Source organism: Epinephelus lanceolatus, chromosome 21, assembly GCF_041903045.1.
Source record: "Epinephelus lanceolatus isolate andai-2023 chromosome 21, ASM4190304v1, whole genome shotgun sequence".
In the NCBI taxonomy this organism is placed as follows: Eukaryota; Metazoa; Chordata; class Actinopteri; order Perciformes; family Serranidae; genus Epinephelus; species Epinephelus lanceolatus.
In genome coordinates, this window is record NC_135754.1 from 29,105,503 (window position 1) to 29,126,597 (window position 21,095).

The window sequence follows — 21,095 nt, forward strand, 5'->3', positions numbered from 1 at the left end:
TTCCCCCGACACCGCTGAGCGCTGTTGAACTGTAACGGCAACCAGTCGCGTATCATGCTGACATTAAAGGACGCCTTTTTATGGAGGTTTCTGACGCCACAGGTCACTGCCCAAGCAACACGGGCTCCCTCAAGAACTGGACTCAAGTTTGGTTTTGAAGTACTTGTACTTTACTTGAGTATTTACGTTAACCTTTTTTTTTGTCAGTGTCTGATGTTACAAGTCACTGCCCATGACTTTGGAGTGAGACCAGGTTGGCCTATTAAGCACAAAATATATACGTTTTTGAAAGTGGGCACAAACAAAATTTTGAGAAGAGGCGGGACTTGGATTACAACACACACATCAAGGTAGCATAACTTCATCCCCTGCTCAGGACATCATTACTCCTCAACTGTATATCTTTACATAACATACAGTTGTTTGCTGCTATGTTTTTTAACATATTTTTTGGGCATTTTTAAGCTTTTAATTGATAGGACAGGTGAGCGTGAAGGAGGGAGAGAGAGAGGGCGTGACATGCAGCAAAGGGCCACAGGCTGGAGTTGAACCCGGGCTGCTGTGGCAACAGCCTTGTACATGGGGTGCCTGCTCTACCACTAAGCCACCGATGCCCCAGCTGCTATGTTAATGTTCTGAATGTTCTATAGAGCTCAAATCCTAAATCTGACGCTGTAAAGTAACTCCAGCTGTCACAAAGTGTGGTGAATTTAAAAAGGTGACCAACAATATTTCTCCTGAGATGTAGTGGAGTAGAGGTAACCTCTGATGGAAATACAAGCACCTCAAAATTGTACCGAAGTACAGCATTTGAGTAAATGTACTTTGCTCATTTGGAAAAGTGGAACCAAAGAATGGTTTGCTTGATGAATGACATAAACTACTTATCAATTATTAAAGTTATTGATGATTTATTTTTTGTTTATTGACTAATCCAGGGTCCAGCAACCTGTAACTCCAGAGCCGAATACAACTTTTTAGAGCCCAGTCTCACACTGAAGTCATCGAAATCCAGCATTTGGGCAGTGACTTGCAGCGTCACAAACCAATGTCAAAAGGTGTCCTTTAACGTCGGTATGATACGCGTCCAGTTGCTGTTCTAGTATAACCGCACCTGAGGGCATCAGGGGGACATGCGGCGGGACAAGTACGAAAGTTAAGGCGTCAAAAGTCCAAGTGAGGTTGGCGGGAGGGGTGGTGGATGGGTCCAACATACACCGACTTTCACCTGAGAGAGCAGTGTTCGTATCGTTCGTAAGATAATAAAGCCAAACCATGTTGATTTTTCCTAAAAAGAGAAGGACTTTAATAAATTGAAACGACATTAAAGAGACAAAATGATGGTTATCCAACCTGGTAACACTCCGAAGTCGCTGCAATCTGGTGCTCGGGCAGTGACTTGCGGCGCCAGAAACCAACAAAAAAAGGCATCCTTTAACGTCGGAGTGATACGTGGGTGGTTGTCGTTATAGTTTAACAGTGCCTGGCCAGTGTCAGAGGGAAACGTGGCGGGACAAGAACGAAGATAGGCGATGAAAATCCAAGTGAGGCTGGCAGGAGGGGTGGTGGATGGGTCCAACAAACACCGACTTTCACCCAAGAGAGCGGTGTTTGCGTCTCGTAAGATTCTAAAGCCAAACCCTGTTCTTTTTTCCTAAACCTAACCACATACTTTTGTAACATCAACTAGCTAGCTAATTAGCTAATTAGCCATCATGACGTCAGCATACTGGCAATTTCTTTTGTTAAAGAAAAGGACTTTAATACATTGAAATGACATTAAACTAAGACAAAATGAAGGTTATCAAACCCGGTCTCACTCCAAAGTCGTCGAAATCCGGTGCTTGGGCAGTAACTTGAAAAAGACACTGACAAAACAAAGGCGTCCTTTCACATCAGCATGATACGCGGCTGGTCACTGTTATAGTTTAAGGCACCCAGCAGTGTCAGGGGGAAACGTGGCGGGACAAGAACGAAAATATAGGCGTTGAAAGTCCAAGTGAGGCTGGCGGGAGGGGTGCTGCCAGCTTTCACCCAAGAGAGTGGTGTTTGCGTCTCGTAAGATTCTAAAGCCAAACCCTGTTCTTTTTTCCTAAACCTAACCACATGCTTTTGTAACATCAACTAGCTAGCTAATTAGCTAATTAGCCACCATGACATCAGCATACTGGCAATTTCTTTTGTTGGGCTTGTTAAAGAAAAGGACTTTAATACATTGAAATGACATTAAACTAAGACAAAATGATGGTTATCAAACCCGGTCTCACTCCAAAGCCGTAACTTGTGGCGTTGGACACTGACGAAAAAAGCCGTGCTTTCGTGTCTGCATGATTTGTGGCCGTTGGCCATCATAGTTTAAGGTGTGAAGGGGAAACGCAGTGGTACAAGTGCAAACGTTAAGGCAATGAAAGTCTGACTGGGGCAGACGGGAGGGGTGGTGGATGGGTCCAACAAACACTGACCTTCACTCAGGTTCACGTCCTGTGAGATTCTAAAGCCAAACCCTGTTCTTCTTTCCTAAACCTAACCATGTGTGTTTGTTGCTGAAAGAAAAAAAAAACGTCTATTCTTAGTGTTGTACTGATTTAGTGTGTTTATTTTGAAAGAGACTGTGTGTAAACGTTAAAATTCCTGTAAAAACTGAAGTATATTTTGAAAGAAGACAATGCATGTAACAGGCAGAACTTGACACAGCGTCCCAGAACATTCACAACCAATGCACCCAGGGTACCTTGCATGTCAAATATCGACGTGGAAAGTTCATGACTAACCGTCGATCTGTGTTGAGGTCAGAGTGAGAATGTGTTCATCACCTTTACTTTAGGTTTAAGATACAGGACTTGCACCTGTGACAAAGTATTTTTACAGCGTGGTTTTGCTACTTTGACTTAAATAGACGATCTGAGTACTTCCTCCACAGCTGCCTCTCTTTGCCACTCACACAACATGAAACGTCCCCTCTGCTGTTCACACCCTGCACTTTGAGGATGTTTGTCAGGGATCCTGAAATAATAAGAAGGTGTGATATGTGTGTGTTGCTCCTCTCTGGGTGGCTGGAGCAGAAATGTTATTGCTGAAGGAACAGATAGGTGCTAGTGGCTAAACTTAACTCGCTGTAAATCACACACGTGCACACACACAAACACACACACAGACAGGCGAGACAATATGTGTGCCCATGCATGTCTTGACTTAAGCCTTTTGTGAGGCGCTGCTGGCCTCCCACCTGGTTTCTCTCCTCCGACCACTAGTATACACCGAGTGTGTTTCTGCCCTGTAAGACTAAACTTATGATTGGGGCTGGGTGGGATGCAATGTGTGTGTGGATGTGTGTGTGTGTGTGTGTGTGTGTGTGTGTGTGTGTGGAAAGGGAGCAGCAGGAATTGTAATGGGGCAGCAGCAGTGTTGGTAATGGCTGGTCAGCTGGTATGGCGAGTATTCAGGGCGGGGGCAGTGCATTGTCCTCTCATAGCTCCAACAATGCCCCTCTGAGCAGGCAGGCCACACATCTACCAGTCACGGGCCTCTCTCTCTGCCTCTGCCTCTGCCTCTGCTTTTCTTTCTGTCTGCCATATTTATTCAGCCCATAGTGAAGTGTGGAGTGAGATGTGATACGCAGCACCGTCCCTGACCTTTGGCTGAAACGCCAAGGTCAACCAGTAACCCCGGTTAATATTAGAGCACACGTCCCTGTGAAAACATGACACCTGACGTGTTCGTTAACACTTTAAATGATTACAAAATGCTTCAGATGTTGCAAATATTCACCACTGCAGCTGTTTTAATAGTTTACATTCATTTATTGGTCACATTATGAATGCACACGTTCGCCTACATGATCTAATGGATGCCATTCATGTATCTGTTGACCATTATATCATTAAATCATTCTAGTTCTGAAACATTTCATCTTTGAATTGATTGTCAGCAGATAATATATTCACTGACAACTATTCTGACAATTGATTAATTAGTTTGAGTCATTAATCCATGGGTGGACTCTGAGACAATGGGTCCCTGGGCACAGATACTCAAAAGGCCCCACCATCTCTCCAGTATGGTCTCACTCTGAAGTCATTGAAATCTGGTGCTTGGGCAGTGACTTGTGGCGTCAGAAACCAACAAAGAAAGGCATCCTTTAACGCCGGCATTATACGGGGCCAGTTGCTATTATAGTTAAACAGCACCCTACGGCGTCAGGGGGAAACAAGGCAGGACAAGGACGAAAGTTAAGGTGGCAAAAGTTCGACTGGGGCGGGCCAGAGTGGCGGTGGATGGGTCCAACAAACATCGACTTTCACCCGTAAGAGTGGTGCTCCCGTCCCGTAAGATTCTATAGCCAAACCCTGTTCTTATTTTCTAAACCCAACCATGTGTTTTTGTTATTGAAGGGAAAAAAACAACATAGTGCTCTTATTTTGAAAGAGACTGTATGTAAAGTTAAATTTCCTGTGAAAACAGAAGTGTGTTTTGAAAGAAGACAATGCATGTAACAGGCAGAACTTGACACAGTGTCCTAGAACGTCAACAACCAACACACCCAGGGTACCTTACACACTGTATGTGGACGTGGAAAGTCCATGACCAAGCGTCAATATGTGACGAGGTCGGAGTGAGAATGTGTTGTCCTCTCCTACAGAAGTAAGACACACAATTTGGCCCACTCCCCAATCGTATTTCAACACCTATCCGTCGTTCTTTAGTGTGACATTGCCCCACAGAACAGCACAAGGGGTAATATGTGATCATATTTCTTCAGGGAGTGCAGTTAGTTACAGTGTGGGCTCCATGTTTACTCTTATGTATCACAAATTCCCCTCAGGCATGAATAAAGATTCCTGATTTTGATTCTGACATTTGCAACGTCCAGCAACACTCATCGAGTCTGTTTACTAAACACCAGTGTACCAGTCTTGGTAGATTGTCCCATTTCTTAGGGGAAGTTTAAACTATCATATTTTTGGGAACAATGAAAGAGTGATTCCAGAGAGAAGCAGACAGAGGGGTCTACAGTCTGTGTTTGAAGGATATATCCAGGATGTCAAACTGACTCAGCAGCAACAACAGGTTAAAAAGACAAAGATAGTTAGAAGCTAAAGCCGACCTATAGGCTACAGATCACAGTGTAAAAGTGAACCACCACATCACTGCTGATCGACACACAAGACAATGAATATAAAGGGAAACTTTGCTGATATTGAACCAGCTGTGTGGCATCACAGTGTGTGCAGATGAACGGTGTTTGGTTTCGTCTCTGTGCTGCTGCCAGCACCTGGACGGGCAGGGATCTCCAGGGGAAGTCAAACGACATTCATGCGATAACACACAGCTGGTTGAATATCAGCAAAGTTTCCCTGCTTCCCTTCACTGGTTCCTGTACAGCAGGGTCGGCCTTTGTTTCACTGTTATAATCATTACAAAGCAAAAGCAGCATGTGTATACATTCAGTAGGCTATATCTTCAGTAGCTAGCTAGCTAACCCTACACTTTTCAGGGTTTGATTTTGGTTTTGGAACAGGGAAGAAACTTATATCTTTTTCCAACCCCTTCAGGTAACGAGTATCATTAATACACGACGTGCCCCAGGCACAACATTTAGCTTTCATGCCTATTTATCCTTTTTATCCTTTTCACTTATATTTGATATTTTTACACTTATATCTTATTTCTCCTATGTAGCTTGGTACATGACAATAAAACTGTTCGTATTCGTAAAACAAGTCAAGTCACAAAACATGTAATGACACCAATTTTAAAGTGTCTTCTTTGGCTTCCTGTGTGATTTAAAATTGATTTTAAGATCCTCTTATTGATTTGTAAAGCTCTTAGTCCTACCTATTTGTCAGATTTGCTTTTATCGTATGAACCCTCTATAACCCTCAGGTCCTTTTAACCATCCCTGATGTCAGAACAAAAACTCACAGCGAGGCATCATTTCATAACTATGGTCCACGTCTGTGTAAAAATGCAAACTGAAGACGTACCTGGCTTTTAACTGAACTATCTTTTTATTTTATTCAATTATTATTAATTTAATTTTATTTAATTTTATTTTAGTTATTTAATATTTATGATTATTGTGCATGTGTCACGTTCAAAGCAAAAATGGCGAACACTCACCAGATCCAGCTTCTCAGATGTGATGATTAGCCGCTATTATCTGCTTTAAATCATTTTAAATTAAATACTTTGAGGTTTTGGAGTGCTGACTGGACAAAATAAGACATTTAAAGATGCTACTTTGATTCTGGGGAACTGGAATGGACATGTTTCACTGTTGTCCGATATTTTAGGAACCGAACATGAAATAACTGCCAGATAAATGGATCGTAAAGATGATTGTTAGCTCATTTTTCACTACTTTCTGACATCTTTTATAATAAACAGGTATCAAAAAATAATCAAAACATTGATAAATAAGAAAAAAATAATTGCTTGTCGCAGTCTTAATGTTAATATAATGTTTCAGCCAACCAAATTCAAGCATTTATATTGTCGTACACATGGTTTAAATCACTGTAAATTGAATTTCTTTGGGTTTTGGCTTGCTGGTCACACAAATCTAAAGATGTCTGGAAGTGTGGTGGTCATGTTTTTACTCTTTTCTGACATTTTATACTCAAAACAATTAATTGATTAATCAGAAATGTAATACATCCATTAATCTATGGTGAAAATAATATTTATCTCCAGTCTGAATCCATTTTGTTTTCTCCAAAATGTGTGGAGACGTGTGGGGTTTTGTACCTCTGTCATCAGTGTCAGTAAAATGGGTCTTATTAAGGTGTTAACAACATTACGTATTAAGGGAATGAAATAGATTTTCTTCACCTTTAAGGTTTTCCAGCAGTGGAAATTATCATCCCTGATGGAAAGACGCCCTCTTGTGGACTTTTCCTGTATCTGAAACTTTTCAGAGAGAGAACTCCAAAGTGTTGATGCGTGCCAGCAGATTTGTCAGTGACAGGGAGGAAGTTTGGAGGACATTTTGTGGCAAAAATAAACCACATCTGAACACAAGTTTGGGGTAACTCTTGGCTGCAGGCAATGACCAAAACAGTGGGAGTGTAGGTGAAACCACAGATTAGACTGTGACAGAGAAGAAAGTGAGTCAGCTGGAAACCTGACTACATGTGAGATTACTGTTGGAGAAGTTTAACGGATCAGATTCACTGTCAGTCAGGAGGATCTGATCTCAGTTTGTTACCTGCAGTCACCAACAGAGAGCAGCAGAAGACAGGAAGCACACAAGATGATTTGCAGCTTGTTCAGAGCTGTTGGAGAGGATAGAGTCAGAGGCAAAGTTTAATTTGGTTAATTATGTTTCTGAAAGTTCATTTCTTCCATAAATGTATTATTATCGAACAGAAGCAGCTGTGATGGCAGTTAAGAAGCTGTTTTTTGTTCTGCAGTCACATAAAAACAAGTGTCTGTCACGAAAACTGTGACTCCCAGAAGCAAAACTGACACTGAAACCAGAAGTGGAAAGTGAATACATACTCTCACCGGCCACTTTATTAGGTACACCTTGCTAGTACCTTACTGGAAGTAGCCATCAGAAGATGGGTACACTGTGGTCATAAAGGGATGGACACGGTCAGCAACAATACTCAGGTAGGCTGTGGTGTTTAAACCATGCTCAGTTGGTACTAAGAAAATATCCCCCACACCATTACACCACCACCAGCCATCTCAGAGGGAAGAATTGTACTTTAAAATTCACGGCATTTTTTGGACATTCATTCATTTTTTGTAACCACTTATCCTCTTGAGGGTCGTGGGGGGGCTGGAGCCTATCCCAGCTCACACTGGGTGAGACGCTGGGTACACCCTGGACAGGTCACCAGACTATCACAGGGCTGACACATAGAGACAGACAACCATTCACACTCACATTCACACCTACGGACAATTTAGAGTCACCAATTAACCTGCATGTCTTTGGACTGTGGGAGGAAGCTGGAGTACCTGGAGAAAACCCACGCTGACACAGGGAGAACATGCAAACTCTGCACAGAAGGGATCCCACACCCTGGGTTTCGAACCAGGCCACAGACAACCATTCACACCTACGGACAGTTTAGAGTCACCAATTAACCTGCATGTCTTTGGAGGAAACCGGAGTACCTGGAGAGGCTCCCCCACCCCAGGGTTCGAACCAGGAACCCTCTTGCCATGAGGCGACAATGCTAACCACTGTACCACCATGCCGCCCCATTTCACAAATAATGTAGCTATATTATATTATTGGATTATAATCACTGATGTGCATCACTTTAATGTTGTAACTGGTAAAGGTGGGGATAGTTTTACTCTGCTGGGTAGCTTGTAAATTTCACTTAAGGATCAATAAAGTCTCATCTTTATCTGTAATAATACAGGATACAATCTGTAATACAATCTGAATCTGTAAAGTAACTAAAGCTGTCAAATAAATGTAGTGCAGATAGTGTAATGTTTCCCTCTGAAAAGTAGAGTATATATAAATATTGGTATATAAAATAGACACAATAAGCTCCTTCTCAACCAGTTACTACATTAAAATGCTGTTCACATGTCATATAACACTGTCGGGAACCTTTCTGCTGCATAATGAATACTTTTACTTTTGATACTTTAAATATATTTTCCTGAAAATACTTAACTTTTACTTTTTTAATGCAGAACTTTTACTTAAGTAAAGCATCTGATTACTTCTTCCATCCAACTTGAGTTTTGTCCCTCAACATTGATTTTCATCCCACTCAGGTCAGCACACTTTCTCCTGTTTGTCTCTCTGTCTCTGTGTGTCTCTGTCTCCGTGACGTGAGTCCTGCAGCAGGACATCACCTGCTCACCTGGCTGAGGGGCTCATGCTAATCTAGAGCCGATTAGGCTTCTTATCTACTCAGCGCTGGTTATGTGCTTTGGGTCCAACAAAAATACCGCGCGGAGTTGGCCTCTTTACCGTTCCTGCTGACTCTTCACAGCCCCCCATCTGCTCTCACTGAGCCACGCTGGCTTTGGTGTCCTCGTTCCTCATGAATATGTGGATCTCAGTTTTGTGGTGGATTGTGTTTCCAGAGAGTGGTTGCTGTTTATTGATACATGAGGCTGAAGGGATGAAAGGATTTGTTTTGTGCATCTTTAGAAGTCAAAGCTCATTCAGAGCTGGTTTAAGGCAAAGAAATACCAATAATTTCACCAATAAGTCACTTGCAAACACATGTGCACGCACTATAGTGTTTGTGAATGCATCTGGTGCAACCCCCCCACCCCCCCCGCCCTTACACTGGACATGTGAAGAGTCATCCGATGTCCATGTGAAAGCAGTAATGCCATAATTGCCCTCATCCTATTGACTTAATCAGGAACCCTGCGGCACTCACAGCATGCCTCGCCTCTTGATCTCAGGTTTGTGTGACTGAAGGTCGAGACGTCCTCATTTCACTGTCGAATCACATCTCTAAAATCCTTTATTCGTTTTTGTACAGTCGTCATAATCTCTTCTTCTACACAGACTCACAAAGCCAAAAAAACAAAAAAAAATGGAAAAACTTTACATGGATTTAAAATAAAAGATTTAGCTTAATTACATTGTTTTTTTAAAAAAGTTAAATTTTTTTGTCATCGTTTTCTACACTATGTACAAAGACAGCAACCCAGTTGGTTAGAATATACATACATGTGTGTCAATATACAGGTACTGAATGCTTGAGGGAAACACCACAGAGGACCTGAGATTACAGTACAGGGGTCACAAGCCAAGATTTAGCTGCCAATTTCAGTCGTCCTCCACGGGGTTGGAGTCGGCCCTGCCTCTCTCCAAGGCTCACATCCCAGTTCTTGCGCCTCACTCTCCGACCACGTGCCTCAACGTTCATGCATGATTCAAACCGACTCATTCAATTGATGATTTTACTCCATCTCAGGAGCTTATCCCGTCGTCAGTGGGGACAAAGGTGGACTGGAGTATAAAAACAGCTGAGTGTGGGGGTTAAATTTGTTTGCTTTGTCTATGTAAAGAATCAGCTACGAGCCAAAGTGCTATAGACAGGTTAACAAAAATAAAACACTGCATTTCATGGGCTGTAAATATCTTCCATCTGCACCTCCAACAATACAACGGAAAAATTACATATTTACTTGTGATTGCAAAGCATCTGACATTTATCAATACATATCACATTTACTTAAAATGTTGACAAGATCCAAACCCCACCGAGTGCTGGAAACCAAAATTCTCTTTTGAAGAAAGCTGTGGAGCAAAAGTTTTAGATTTGTTTGGTTGGGGGAGAACCAAAAATGAAAAATGAAAAACATAACTCACCCTACACATTATCTTTCTCTATGTTTGAATACACAGTTTAGAATTATTAATGTAAGGAGTCCATTCGAAAGGAGTCCGTTTAAAAGGCGTTCATAGCCTAATATGTGTGTGTGTGTGTGTGTGTGTGTGTGTGTGTGTGTGTGTGTGTCTACATTATGAATGTTGGTAGAAAAACGTAGTAATCACACACGTCCCCTTCCTCTCCTCCTCAGGTGTGGGAGTGGTGTCAGTTTTTGCAGAGGGGGACAGCTCAGCTCACCGTGGCGACCGCTGCCTCGCCCCCCTCCTCCACCTTGCTGCCTTTGCCCATGGCCTTCATTTTGTCCATGATGTCGGTGAACGTCTCCTTCACCGTCTTCTCCAGGATCCAGCCCTCGCTCTCGCTCTCCGGGTCGTCGGGGTTAGCCAGGGTGGACAGGGAGCTGCTGACGTACTGCAGGCCGATGGTCACAGCAACCTGTGACAGACAGGAACATGTATCAGTCACTACAGACATGTTTTATAGGCCTGTTTGTAACACAGAAGATCAGAAGATGAAGAAAACTCAAAAGGACAAATAACTTCATACAATCTGCAAGTCGGAAATGCAGTTTATCGATGTTTCACTAACTAGGATGCAATAATGTAATATGGAGGCAAATAAGAGACACAAGTATTTAGATTTTAACAGTCACTTAAGACTGAATTTTAAACACCACCTGAATTTATTTGGTCTGAATTCACCTCTTTGAGATGGAAAAATGAAATTTCCTTAAAATGCAATTCAAAAGCTCAATTTGAATATATTTTTTTGTCAATGTTCAGATAATTCTAAAAACAAAAGTTAAGGCTGCTCAAATTCAAATTCAGATCCAAAAATCTAATAAAATAAAATAAAACAAAATAAAAATTAAATAAGATAAAATAAAATAAAAATAAGGTTGCTCAAATTTAATCAAATTTAGATCCAAAAATTCAAGACTCAGAATCTCAAAAAATAAAATAAAATAAAAAATATTAAGTTTTCTCAAATTTAATCAAATTCAGATAAAAAAAATTCAAGTCTTAGAATTTAAAATAGATAAAATAAAACAAAAATAATAAGGTTGCTCAAATCTAATCAAATTTAGATCCAAAAATTCAAGACTCAGAATGTCCAAGAATAAAATAAAATAAAATAAAATAAAATAAAATAAGATAAAATAAAAATAAGGTTGCTCAAATTTCATCAAATTTAGATCCAAAAAATTCAAGTCTTAGAATCTAAAATAGATAAAATAAAATAAGATAAAATAAAAATAATAAGGTTGCTCAAATTTAATCAAATTTAGATCCAAAAATTCAAGTCTTAGAATTTAAAATAGCAGTTCCAGCCAACAGCCCCTCCCTGCATACCATCCCCTCACACTTGAAACTGTCCGCCCATCAAAGGCAAAAAGCCCCCCCAAAAAAATCTTAAATAAAAAAAAAAATCTATTTTAGAAGCAATCTACAGGCTAAAAATGTCGACTCTATGACTGGAAATGTTAAGAAGTAATTAAGACTGACTGAGAGCTCAGGCTCCAGGAAGTGGGTCTACCCTCGTCACCTCCCTGATAGATTAACCCATTACTCCATCTCTGAGCCCACTATCTGTGTCAGCATGAAGATGCTTGCATAACTGCTCTAAAATCAGGGATTCTTCTGACTGTGGGTCAGATCAGCTTCAACGGTGTCGCCAAGTTTTTAGAGCAACTCTTTGTCTGCTGGATTTCTGGGAGAAGTTATCTAAATGACGCTGTCCTCTTGAGGTGACGCAGGGACACACCGACTCTGACAGACTTCGAGGAATTAAATGAACGCTGTTCTGTGTAGTGGTGCTCAGATTCTTGGACCTTAACAACAACAACAACAACAACAACAACAGATGTTGGCAGTGGAAGCTCAGGGGAGAGTTGACAGGAGGCGAGATGCCATTTGGCTGCTATAGGATTAACATTCAGGTAGAAAGTAGAATGTGAGATGCTGCAGGTAAGCTGCACCGGGGTCCATGCCAAAGGTGCTGCAGGGTAACCCCAAAGTAGACAAAGAGGATCGAGTTGTTTGGGAAGAGGATGCAGCAGTGGAAAGGAGGGAGGCGATGGACGTGCCAACTGGGTCAAGGCTTTGCAAGTTTATACACGAGCTCTTCACCTCACTGCTGCTACCGGGCCGTCAGAGTCCTCACCTGACAGAACAGCTTCACTGAGCCCTCTCTGAATTCATCAGAAGATAGCTGAACATATTACAGTATCATCAGACTCCTCCTCCACTCATACATGAGTTTCCTTAATGTGACTTCACTGTGCAGAAGTTTGACACTAGCAGGTTGGTCTCTCTTTCATCAATGAATGTTTCTTTTGAATTCAAGATCACTTTGTCACATCATAGTTTGGTAAGCCAATTATGGTCCAATCAGGCCCCCGGGAAAGCAGCTCAACCTTACGTGGAATTTATATTTCTGCGTTGAATCAACACCGTGCACTACACTGTAGCCTCCCCAGAAATGTAACCACAAGTTTCTGTAAGCTGAAACCATTTCCCTCAGTGGAAACGAAGCTTTTATTTACTTTAATTTCACAGATAAGAAACAATAAATTGTGAAGACAATAAAGCCTCCACAAAAATCTCCACTTGTCGCTAGGCTAATTTATACAATGTAAAATACCACAGGCTTGTGCTAATAACGTTAGCATGTTATATTTGTTTGGAAAACGTGTTTAGTATAAGACAATTGTTTTGTCAATGAACCTTGTGAGTTGTAAGGGAGCCAAATTATGTAACATTACTTTTGTTAAATGTTGCTGTTGTCCCTGGCTTCATATGAGACTAGGAAATGTTTGCTAGCTGCTAGGCTAATTTATACAATGTAAAATGCCATAGGCTTGTGTTAATAACGTTAGCATGTTGTATTTGTGGGGAAAATGTGTCCAGATAAAGACAAGTGTTTGTCTGTGAATGCTGTGAGTTATAATGAAGCTGATTTGTGTACTTTTGTTTGAAACTGTCTCTATTAGGCCATGTTTAATGTGTGTTTAATGTGTGTTTTGAATCAACTAAACTTTACAGCACTTCACATAAACCTCCGCGACCGACTAGTCTTTTGGAGGTGTAACTGCAGAGGGACACAGACACACCACCGCACAAATATAACTGCTCACAATGGTGTAGGCAACGTGCGTAGGCTATGGCATAGGGTTTGCGTACAAGTATAAATCATGGCCACTCATGATATTGCAGTGAATAAAACGGAGTTACGAAGCTTTTTATCATAAATGTTTGATCCATGAAGGTTTAATATTCCTCAAGCTTTCCTCGAGCCGAGAACAGCAACATAAAAAACCTGTGACGTCATCACAATGTCAAGTCCATGAGCTAAATGGGAACTCACGGGTGAGGGCAGCGGGAGAAACACTTCTGAGCATATTCAGTGGGCCGAAAACCGCAGAAGTAAACCCAGATGCTAGAAACTTCCTCTGGCGTATGCACCAGGCTAGCAGCTCCATTGGAATGAACAGGCGCCATCTTGGCATCCTGTATCTAGATATTATTATAAATCTATCGTTATGACTGAATGACTTTGAAATAACAGAGTAACATTTGTCATAGTACCATTAAGTTCTGTGTGAAACCGCTCAGTGAACTACTACTACTACTATTGTCTCACAAGTTATATGTCACAAACACTAGCTAACTAGCTGGAACATTGCTAAGTTACCTAGCTAGGTCCACGCACAAATGTCATGTTATCTTACCTAGAAACTGTTTTTGGCGTAATGCACCAGGTGAGCAATTCCATGGGACTGAATAGGCCCATGTTTGGGTCCGGCATCTAGTTATTGTTATACATCTATGAGTCCAATATGTAACTGACACAAGAGGAAACTTGTGTATGATCCTTGCATAAGGAAGCATGTGAGCTTCCTTACGCAAAGAGTATTTCTATGTGTATTACATGTCTTAACACAAATTCTGTAAGGGTCACGTTTCATTGTAAAGTGATGGTTAGCCCTGTTTTAGTGGGAGACAGTCCTGGAGGGTTCCATGGAAAAGCTCAAGGAAGCAGCTGTGCGCTGTTTTTAGTGAAGGTGGGGAAGTTAACCAAACATGCTTTTTGCCAAACCAACCTGTTAGTCTTCATCCCCAAAGTCTTTTCTCTTGGAAAGTCAAAAATATTGCTTTAAATTGCTTCTACAGAAGTGTGATGTATTCACTTGGGAAGAAAAATTCTAATCTGTATTTCTATATTAACACAGTTATTATCTTGTTTATTCAGAACAACAAGAACAGATTTTTGTTTCCCAAACAAATGCATTACACTTCCATAAATTTTACCTTTGTTTTCAGGTGTAATATGGGCCCATTTTTGCCCTTTTTGGACACTGTGAAAAAAACAACTACAACTCGAGCTTAACTTAAGTACCAATGTTTCTGCCTTCAGGCCTCCAAGCATAATGAGCCCATTACAGCTTTGCAAGCCATATGAGGCACAAAAGACTTTGACTAGAAAACTTACATACTCGAACAAATGACACACATGTGATATTTATACTTCATCTGAAGTGTTTTAAAACACTTCATTTTCACAAGAAAAAATACTTCAACTAACTGGTTGGTTTGGCAAATGTACATCTGGTTCCCCACCCCCATTATAGTGCAGCAGGACCGTGGGCTCAGTTGCCTATTTCGATTGTTATCACTCGATTGAATGGGCGTTATCAGTCAGCCTCATAGAAACGGATTAGAAGGGGCCTGCTACACCTACTGGAACATTCCCAAAGCTGTTATCAGCACATTAAACACCCAATGCCATTGGGAGCAGATTATTTAGGTCTCATCGCCGATACTGTGTGGTTAGATTTAGAAAAAACATCACGGTGTGGGTTATAATAAGCATGTTTGTTATGTAATGTGAGCAACGTGATGTGACATAATGTGACTTGCTTGCTTACGTCAGTTAAAATAAGTCAATCTTGATTTTTGGTTTCACAATGGACACAAACCCCGGTCTCCTGGGTGAAAGTCTTGTTTTGTTTATCGCTGTTATAACGAAATCTGACTTCCTCCTTTGGAGGCCGATAACCGGTGATCATGCCCATTCAATCAAGTCATAACATGGAAACCAGTTAAATGATGGTGTCGGTATTCTACTGAAATTTGACATAATTGAGTTAACATTAATTTTTTAACCAAACTCTTCAACGTAAGATGGAAAATGATCACATTTGCGTGAATATTTGTGTTGATGCATCGGCGGCCCTGACCTCCAGCATAGTGACCAGCACCACCAGTGCTCCGATGGTGTTCATCATGCCGCCGTAGTAGGACAGCATGGCGTCGCGGCAGCCGCGCTTCCACACATTGAGCTCCTCCGTGTAGTGGTCGTAGCTGTAGTGGGCAGTGTTGTTGGTCATCTGGTGCTGGATGCAGGGTCTGGGGGAGCTGGGGTTACAGCAGCTGAACGGGACTCCGTCCATCAGATACTGGCCGTCCACGTTGCTCCCGATGCGGCTGAGATAAGAGGATGAGGCAGAGTGACACGTTATGATGGGTGGGAGGTGAAAGTGAGCTAAGCTTAAAGGTCATGGACTATATTTGCAGCCTGTGTGAGCTAAAATTACTTGAAGTATAATTAGTGGTTGTTACAGTTTATTGTCAGATTTTATCTTTTCAGTTAGCGAATACAATCAAATTGAACCACACTCTGCTAATAAGCACAGGATGAGGAAGTTTTAGAGGCTCTACTTAAGGATATTATGCACTCCAACACAACAGGACACATTGTTGCCTCAACACTAAGCAGTAAATTAACATCTCTCCAACAGATATTAAGCATAAATCAAACACTTGATGCTTGACACAGGTCACATTATTGCAGAGCAGATGAAGTGGTTTATATTGCTTCTATCGTCCTACTTGTTTATTACTCTTTTTATACTGTGTAAACCCTGAGCAACACTGACACTGATGTACAACCATCAGTCAAGAACCACCATTAAAACATAACTGACTGTGCTCACTGATACCACCTCTACACCTCAAACAAGTACAATAAAAGTCAGATTTCACTTTAAAGGGCTTGACCCAGATCTCGGCCGCTGTGATTGATGGATGGTAGCAGGTCAGTGGAAAGACACGATAGGATCAGTAAGACCTGAGCAGGTCCAATATGGATCAGTGATTTCGGGAAACATCAACATCTCATTAAGCCCAAAATAACCTCCCAGTTCAGACTTTGATCAACGCTACAGAACATACTGGAAATACGACACTAAATAGGAAAGTACTGGAAAGTACTTACTAAGACATCAGTTAGAACGATGGTTGTAGGTCTAAACCAAAAGTCGATAGGATATTTCATGTGGACAATGAACTCAAACACTTGATCTAACATCATTAAATCTTGTGGTATCTTAATGTTGTAGTTGTATTGTTGTTGCTGTTGTTATTGTTGCGATGACTTGTTGTTGTGTTGTCTTGCTGTTGTTAAAAATTGAGATGAAATGATTCTCTGTTTCTTGTCCAGGGACGACAGATGAAAATTAGCTTATAGCTAACTCTGGTGCAGCTAAGTGGCTGTGCACTGTCGCTGTTAAATAAATAATAAATAAATATGTTCTGGAGTTGCCTGAGGATAATCAAATTATTGGAGCAATATTTTTCAGGCCTTATCAAGAATGATAGAAAGACCTTTCATGGCAGTTCCAGAAACTATGGACATAGTAAAAACACAATATGGTATCGTGCATTTACCCACCAGCGGGAGGGAGGGTTGTTTTTACTTAACTGGAAACAAAGAACTGAACAAACACGCCAGCTGAATTTTTTGTGTCATTTTTGCCCGCAAATAAAGACAAAACAAGGAAATCAGAGATGGTGATACTGACAATTTAGTCAGGCCAAGTAATTTACTGCCCCCTACAAAACAAGCACTTCCATGATGCTATGGTAATTAAATAAATAAATAAAATACAATAAAACATTCACATCTGATAGTTCAGTTCAGTTCAAATGCATTTATCTCAAATGGGCAATTCGGTTTCACAGCCTCCTCAAGTTAAAGCAATAAAATAGAGACAAACATGTTCAGAATAGCAGCAACACTCGAATGTCAATGTGTCAGAGACAACAGATGAGCACATGAGTCATAAAGGATGTCAAAATTTGGCAACCTTTTATAGACCACCTCAATTATATCATCTATTCTTTTTTCCTTTTTTTACACTTTATTTTAACCCGTCTTTTTTAAAGTTCATTTTATGCTATCCACTATTATTGCTATTACATTTGTTGTATGTGTGTGCATGTATATAGATGTGCATATGTGTGCGGTTTTATTGTAAGACAATGAACGCAGCTCCAGAGAAAGACAGAAAGATGGCTGTACTGATATTTAAAATTTGGGTTAAAAGAGAAGCCTCTTTGAAACTGAAAATATGACATCAAAAGATGTCCCACAAGGACACCACATCAGTTTTACTGTCCAGTGTTATTGTAATCGGATAGCTGGTGTTTATACTGAGTTCAAAATCCTGTCTACAAATTGTTCTATTGTGCAGTGCTGTCCTTGAAGTGTTGCCAGCTCCTCAGCTGATTGGACTGGACACTGATTCTTGAAGGACGTGGACACTGTAATCCTTGAGATTAAACACTAACTGCTGTGTGTGCCGACGATCCAAACTGTCCCCTTCACAATTGTCCTCACAAACCTAACTGGAGCCTGTCGCTGAAAAATCAGTGCAGATATGAGCAGGTTGACACAAAGAGGCCACACATCAATGGACATGAACTTCTAATCCCATACAGGCCTTTTGACCTTTTGTTTCTTTTTCTGTTTCTAATCACCTCCTCAGGTCCCTCCTCCTCAGCGTTATCCATAAAACTGCCTGGTAACCTCCTCCGCCCTCACAGCCTCCTGTGCCACATCCCCATTGCTGTCACCATTTCTGTGATGCTAATCCTTAGTGGATGAAAGTGAATAATGCACCTGCTGACCTACCTTCACCTCAAATCCACTTATACTGAACTGTAACTTTGTATGGACGACCCCTAAAGGACCCCACCTTGATACCTTCAGGTTCAATGACAACGTCTTTAAGCCGTCACACATTCATCTCTTTTTTTTTTTAAAGATATTTTTTGGGGCTTTTTAGCCTTTAATTGATAGGACAGACAAGCGTGAAAGGGGGAGAGAGAGAGGGAGTGACATGCAGCAAAGGGCCACAGGCTGGAGTCAAACCCGGGCCGCTGCAGCAACAGCCTTGTACATGGGGCGCCTGCTCTACCATTAAGCCACCGGCGCTCCACACATTCATCTCTAAGTCTTCTACCGTTTAAGAGATTATCATACTTTTTTTGTCACTTACTCTTTGACTTCCTTTGCGCTGAAGTCCAGGTAGCGGTTGCTAACCCACTGAATCTCAAACCAATCTCTGAAGTTGTCATTTCCGCAGCAACGAAACTCCATCTGCATCAGGTCCAGGGTCCTCTTCATGTAGCAGCGTCCCGGTGTGTCCGTGTCCTTGTAGAACTTCATGCCGTTCCTCAGCCCCTCGGCCAGCGTGAACTGCAGGGGGATCCTCATCAGGAAACACAGCAGGGCCGTGACGAGCAGCAGGGCGTTGAAGCCCACGCAGAACATCAGGAAGCCCTTCAACATGGGCTTCCACTTTACGAACTTGGTAGGGTCCAGGGAGTCGTAGCACACTTTGCCTCCGAAGGCGTTGATGCCGCAGGCTATTAGGCCCATGAATATGAGCAGGTTGGGCAAGAAGTGGCTCTCGTTGTTGTCCATAAGTTCTGAGCGCTTTCGCAGCTCGATCTTAAAGAAAAGGCCCATGCTGAAGACCAGCACGCCGGCCATCACGGCAAACCAGTACATGAACCAGACTGTCTGAGCGAGCTTTACCCGCTTCTTCAGGTCAAACTTGACCAACATTAACACCATGGTTCAACCTGTGATGTGTCCTCGCCTGTGAAGAAGGGAGTCAAATGATGATCGGCAGGAGCTCCAAGGGGTTCTTTGCGATCACGGTCTCCTGTGGCTGGTCCGTCAGCTCAACCTGTAATCCATCCCACAGCAAAACAGCAGAGGTGAAGAACCCAGGAGGACCCGGGAGCAGCGCAGGAGTGTTATTTCTTCAAAGTTAACTCCTCTCCCATTGTGACAGAAACCTTAAATTTCACAAGGCGTTATCTCCCCCAACTTTTTACCGGTTTTTCCCTCGTTAACACACAGGTGAGGCTAATCGTGATGTTCCGCTCTCCTGGAGAGGTGGAGGATTGCCGAGGATCCTCATGATTAAACTCAAAGTTGCAGTACGTCATGCTAAGCCCCTGTAAGCAGCCTGATCCAATTTGCTGAAATCCCTCTACACAAGATGAGCCTGATCGTAAGCCGCTGCCAGGGGCCATAATTGGTTTGAGCGTTCACGTGGTCATCATGGTCGCCGTGATCGAACACGCCGGGGGAGCAGTAATGGCATCAGCTGAAGCCTGAGAGAGACCATCTATGTGCTCATTCACAGGTGGGGTCCACAAGTTCAACACACACCGGATGTCTTCACAGTGGAGCTAATCAAGCCCCATTAACCCATTCATAGAAACAACAGAGCTCTCAGGCTCACACAACAACCCCTCTAATATCACTGAATATGGGATCAATCATTTATAACGTCACTAACTAACTAACAATAAATATAAACATACAACAAACTTCATCTTACAAGCTAATAAGTGCATTTAAGTGCTCTAAATTATATTATTATTGCAGAGCCAGCTCTACACATAAAGAGACATAAGCAGTTGGGATGAGCCCTTGGTCTAGAAAAGATTTTTTAATGAACGAGAGACAAAAACAAATTAAAAGTAATTTTTTCGTGTCATATTTGCCAACAAATAGAGACAAAGCAAGGCACTCAAAGATGATATTGACAATTTAGTCAGGCCAAGTAATTTCCTGTCCCCTACAAAATAAGCACTTCCTTGATGCTGTGGTGATAAAATAAAATAAAATAAAACAATTAAAGCTACAGTTCCCTACAAAGCAAGCATACTCATGATGCTATGGTGATAAAAAATAAATGAATTAAAATAAAATATCATAAAAATAATTAAAGCTACAGTCTCCTACAAAACAAGCATTCCCATGATGCTATGGTAATAAAATAAAATAAAACAAATAAATAAATAAATAATGATAATAATTAAAGCTACTGTCGCCTACAAAACAAGCATTCCCATGATGCTATGGTAATAAGAAATAAATTAATTAAAATAAAATAATATAATATAATATAATATAATATAATATAAAAATAATTAAAGCTACAGTACCCTACAAAACAAGCATTCCCATAATGCTATGGTAAATAAAATAAAATAAAATAAAATAAAAACGATAATAAAAGCTGCAAGCTGACAGAGCTGTCCTTTTCTATGACAGTCAGACCGTGCACACAGGAGTGAGATGATGTATCCGTCATAGAGTGTGGGTGTTGGAATGACCCATTTCACATTTTGTACCACTTCCTGTATCCACTATCAGGGCTCGAGAACACACTAATGTTATATCATGTTGCTGTGAATCGATTGTCGACCCCATCATGCAAATTCAGGTAAATGAAAAGATAATTGTCTGTCATGTCTTGTGTTTAGTTGTACTGTTGGGTCTAGAATGTGTAGCTACGAGGTGTCTGTGGATATATTGAGTTGGGTTGAGTTGAGGATAATGTTTGCTTTATTTACAACACACACATTAGTTTAGTGTCATGCGAATAGGTTACAATGA

At 41.3% G+C, this 21,095-nt stretch overlaps 1 protein-coding gene across 1 annotated transcript; it reads right to left on the reverse strand.

Annotated features, from left to right (window-relative positions):
* Positions 1 to 9,424: 9,424 nt before the first annotated feature.
* prph2a (peripherin 2a (retinal degeneration, slow)) lies at positions 9,425 to 19,955 on the reverse strand. The gene is made up of 3 exons (XM_033610644.2): positions 18,673 to 19,955; positions 15,571 to 15,817; positions 9,425 to 10,766 (listed from the first exon to the last, which is right to left on the reverse strand). Exons 1-3 carry the CDS (start codon positions 19,251 to 19,253, stop codon positions 10,560 to 10,562), a joined length of 1,035 nt encoding a protein of 344 aa, XP_033466535.1. The 5' UTR covers positions 19,254 to 19,955; the 3' UTR covers positions 9,425 to 10,559.
* Positions 19,956 to 21,095: the final 1,140 nt, after the last annotated feature.

Bases quoted from the DNA above. Each gene is read 5' to 3' on its own strand.
- prph2a (XM_033610644.2), bottom strand. From the start codon at position 19,253: ATGGTGTTAATGTTGGTCAAGTTTGACCTGAAGAAGCGGGTAAAGCTC. The intron at 15,818-18,672 runs GTAAGTGACAAA...CTCTTATCTCAG, and splicing joins AGCGCAAAGGAAGTCAAAGA to CCGCATCGGGAGCAACGTGG. The intron at 10,767-15,570 runs GTCAGGGCCGCC...TGTCTGTCACAG, and splicing joins TGCTGGTCACTATGCTGGAG to GTTGCTGTGACCATCGGCCT.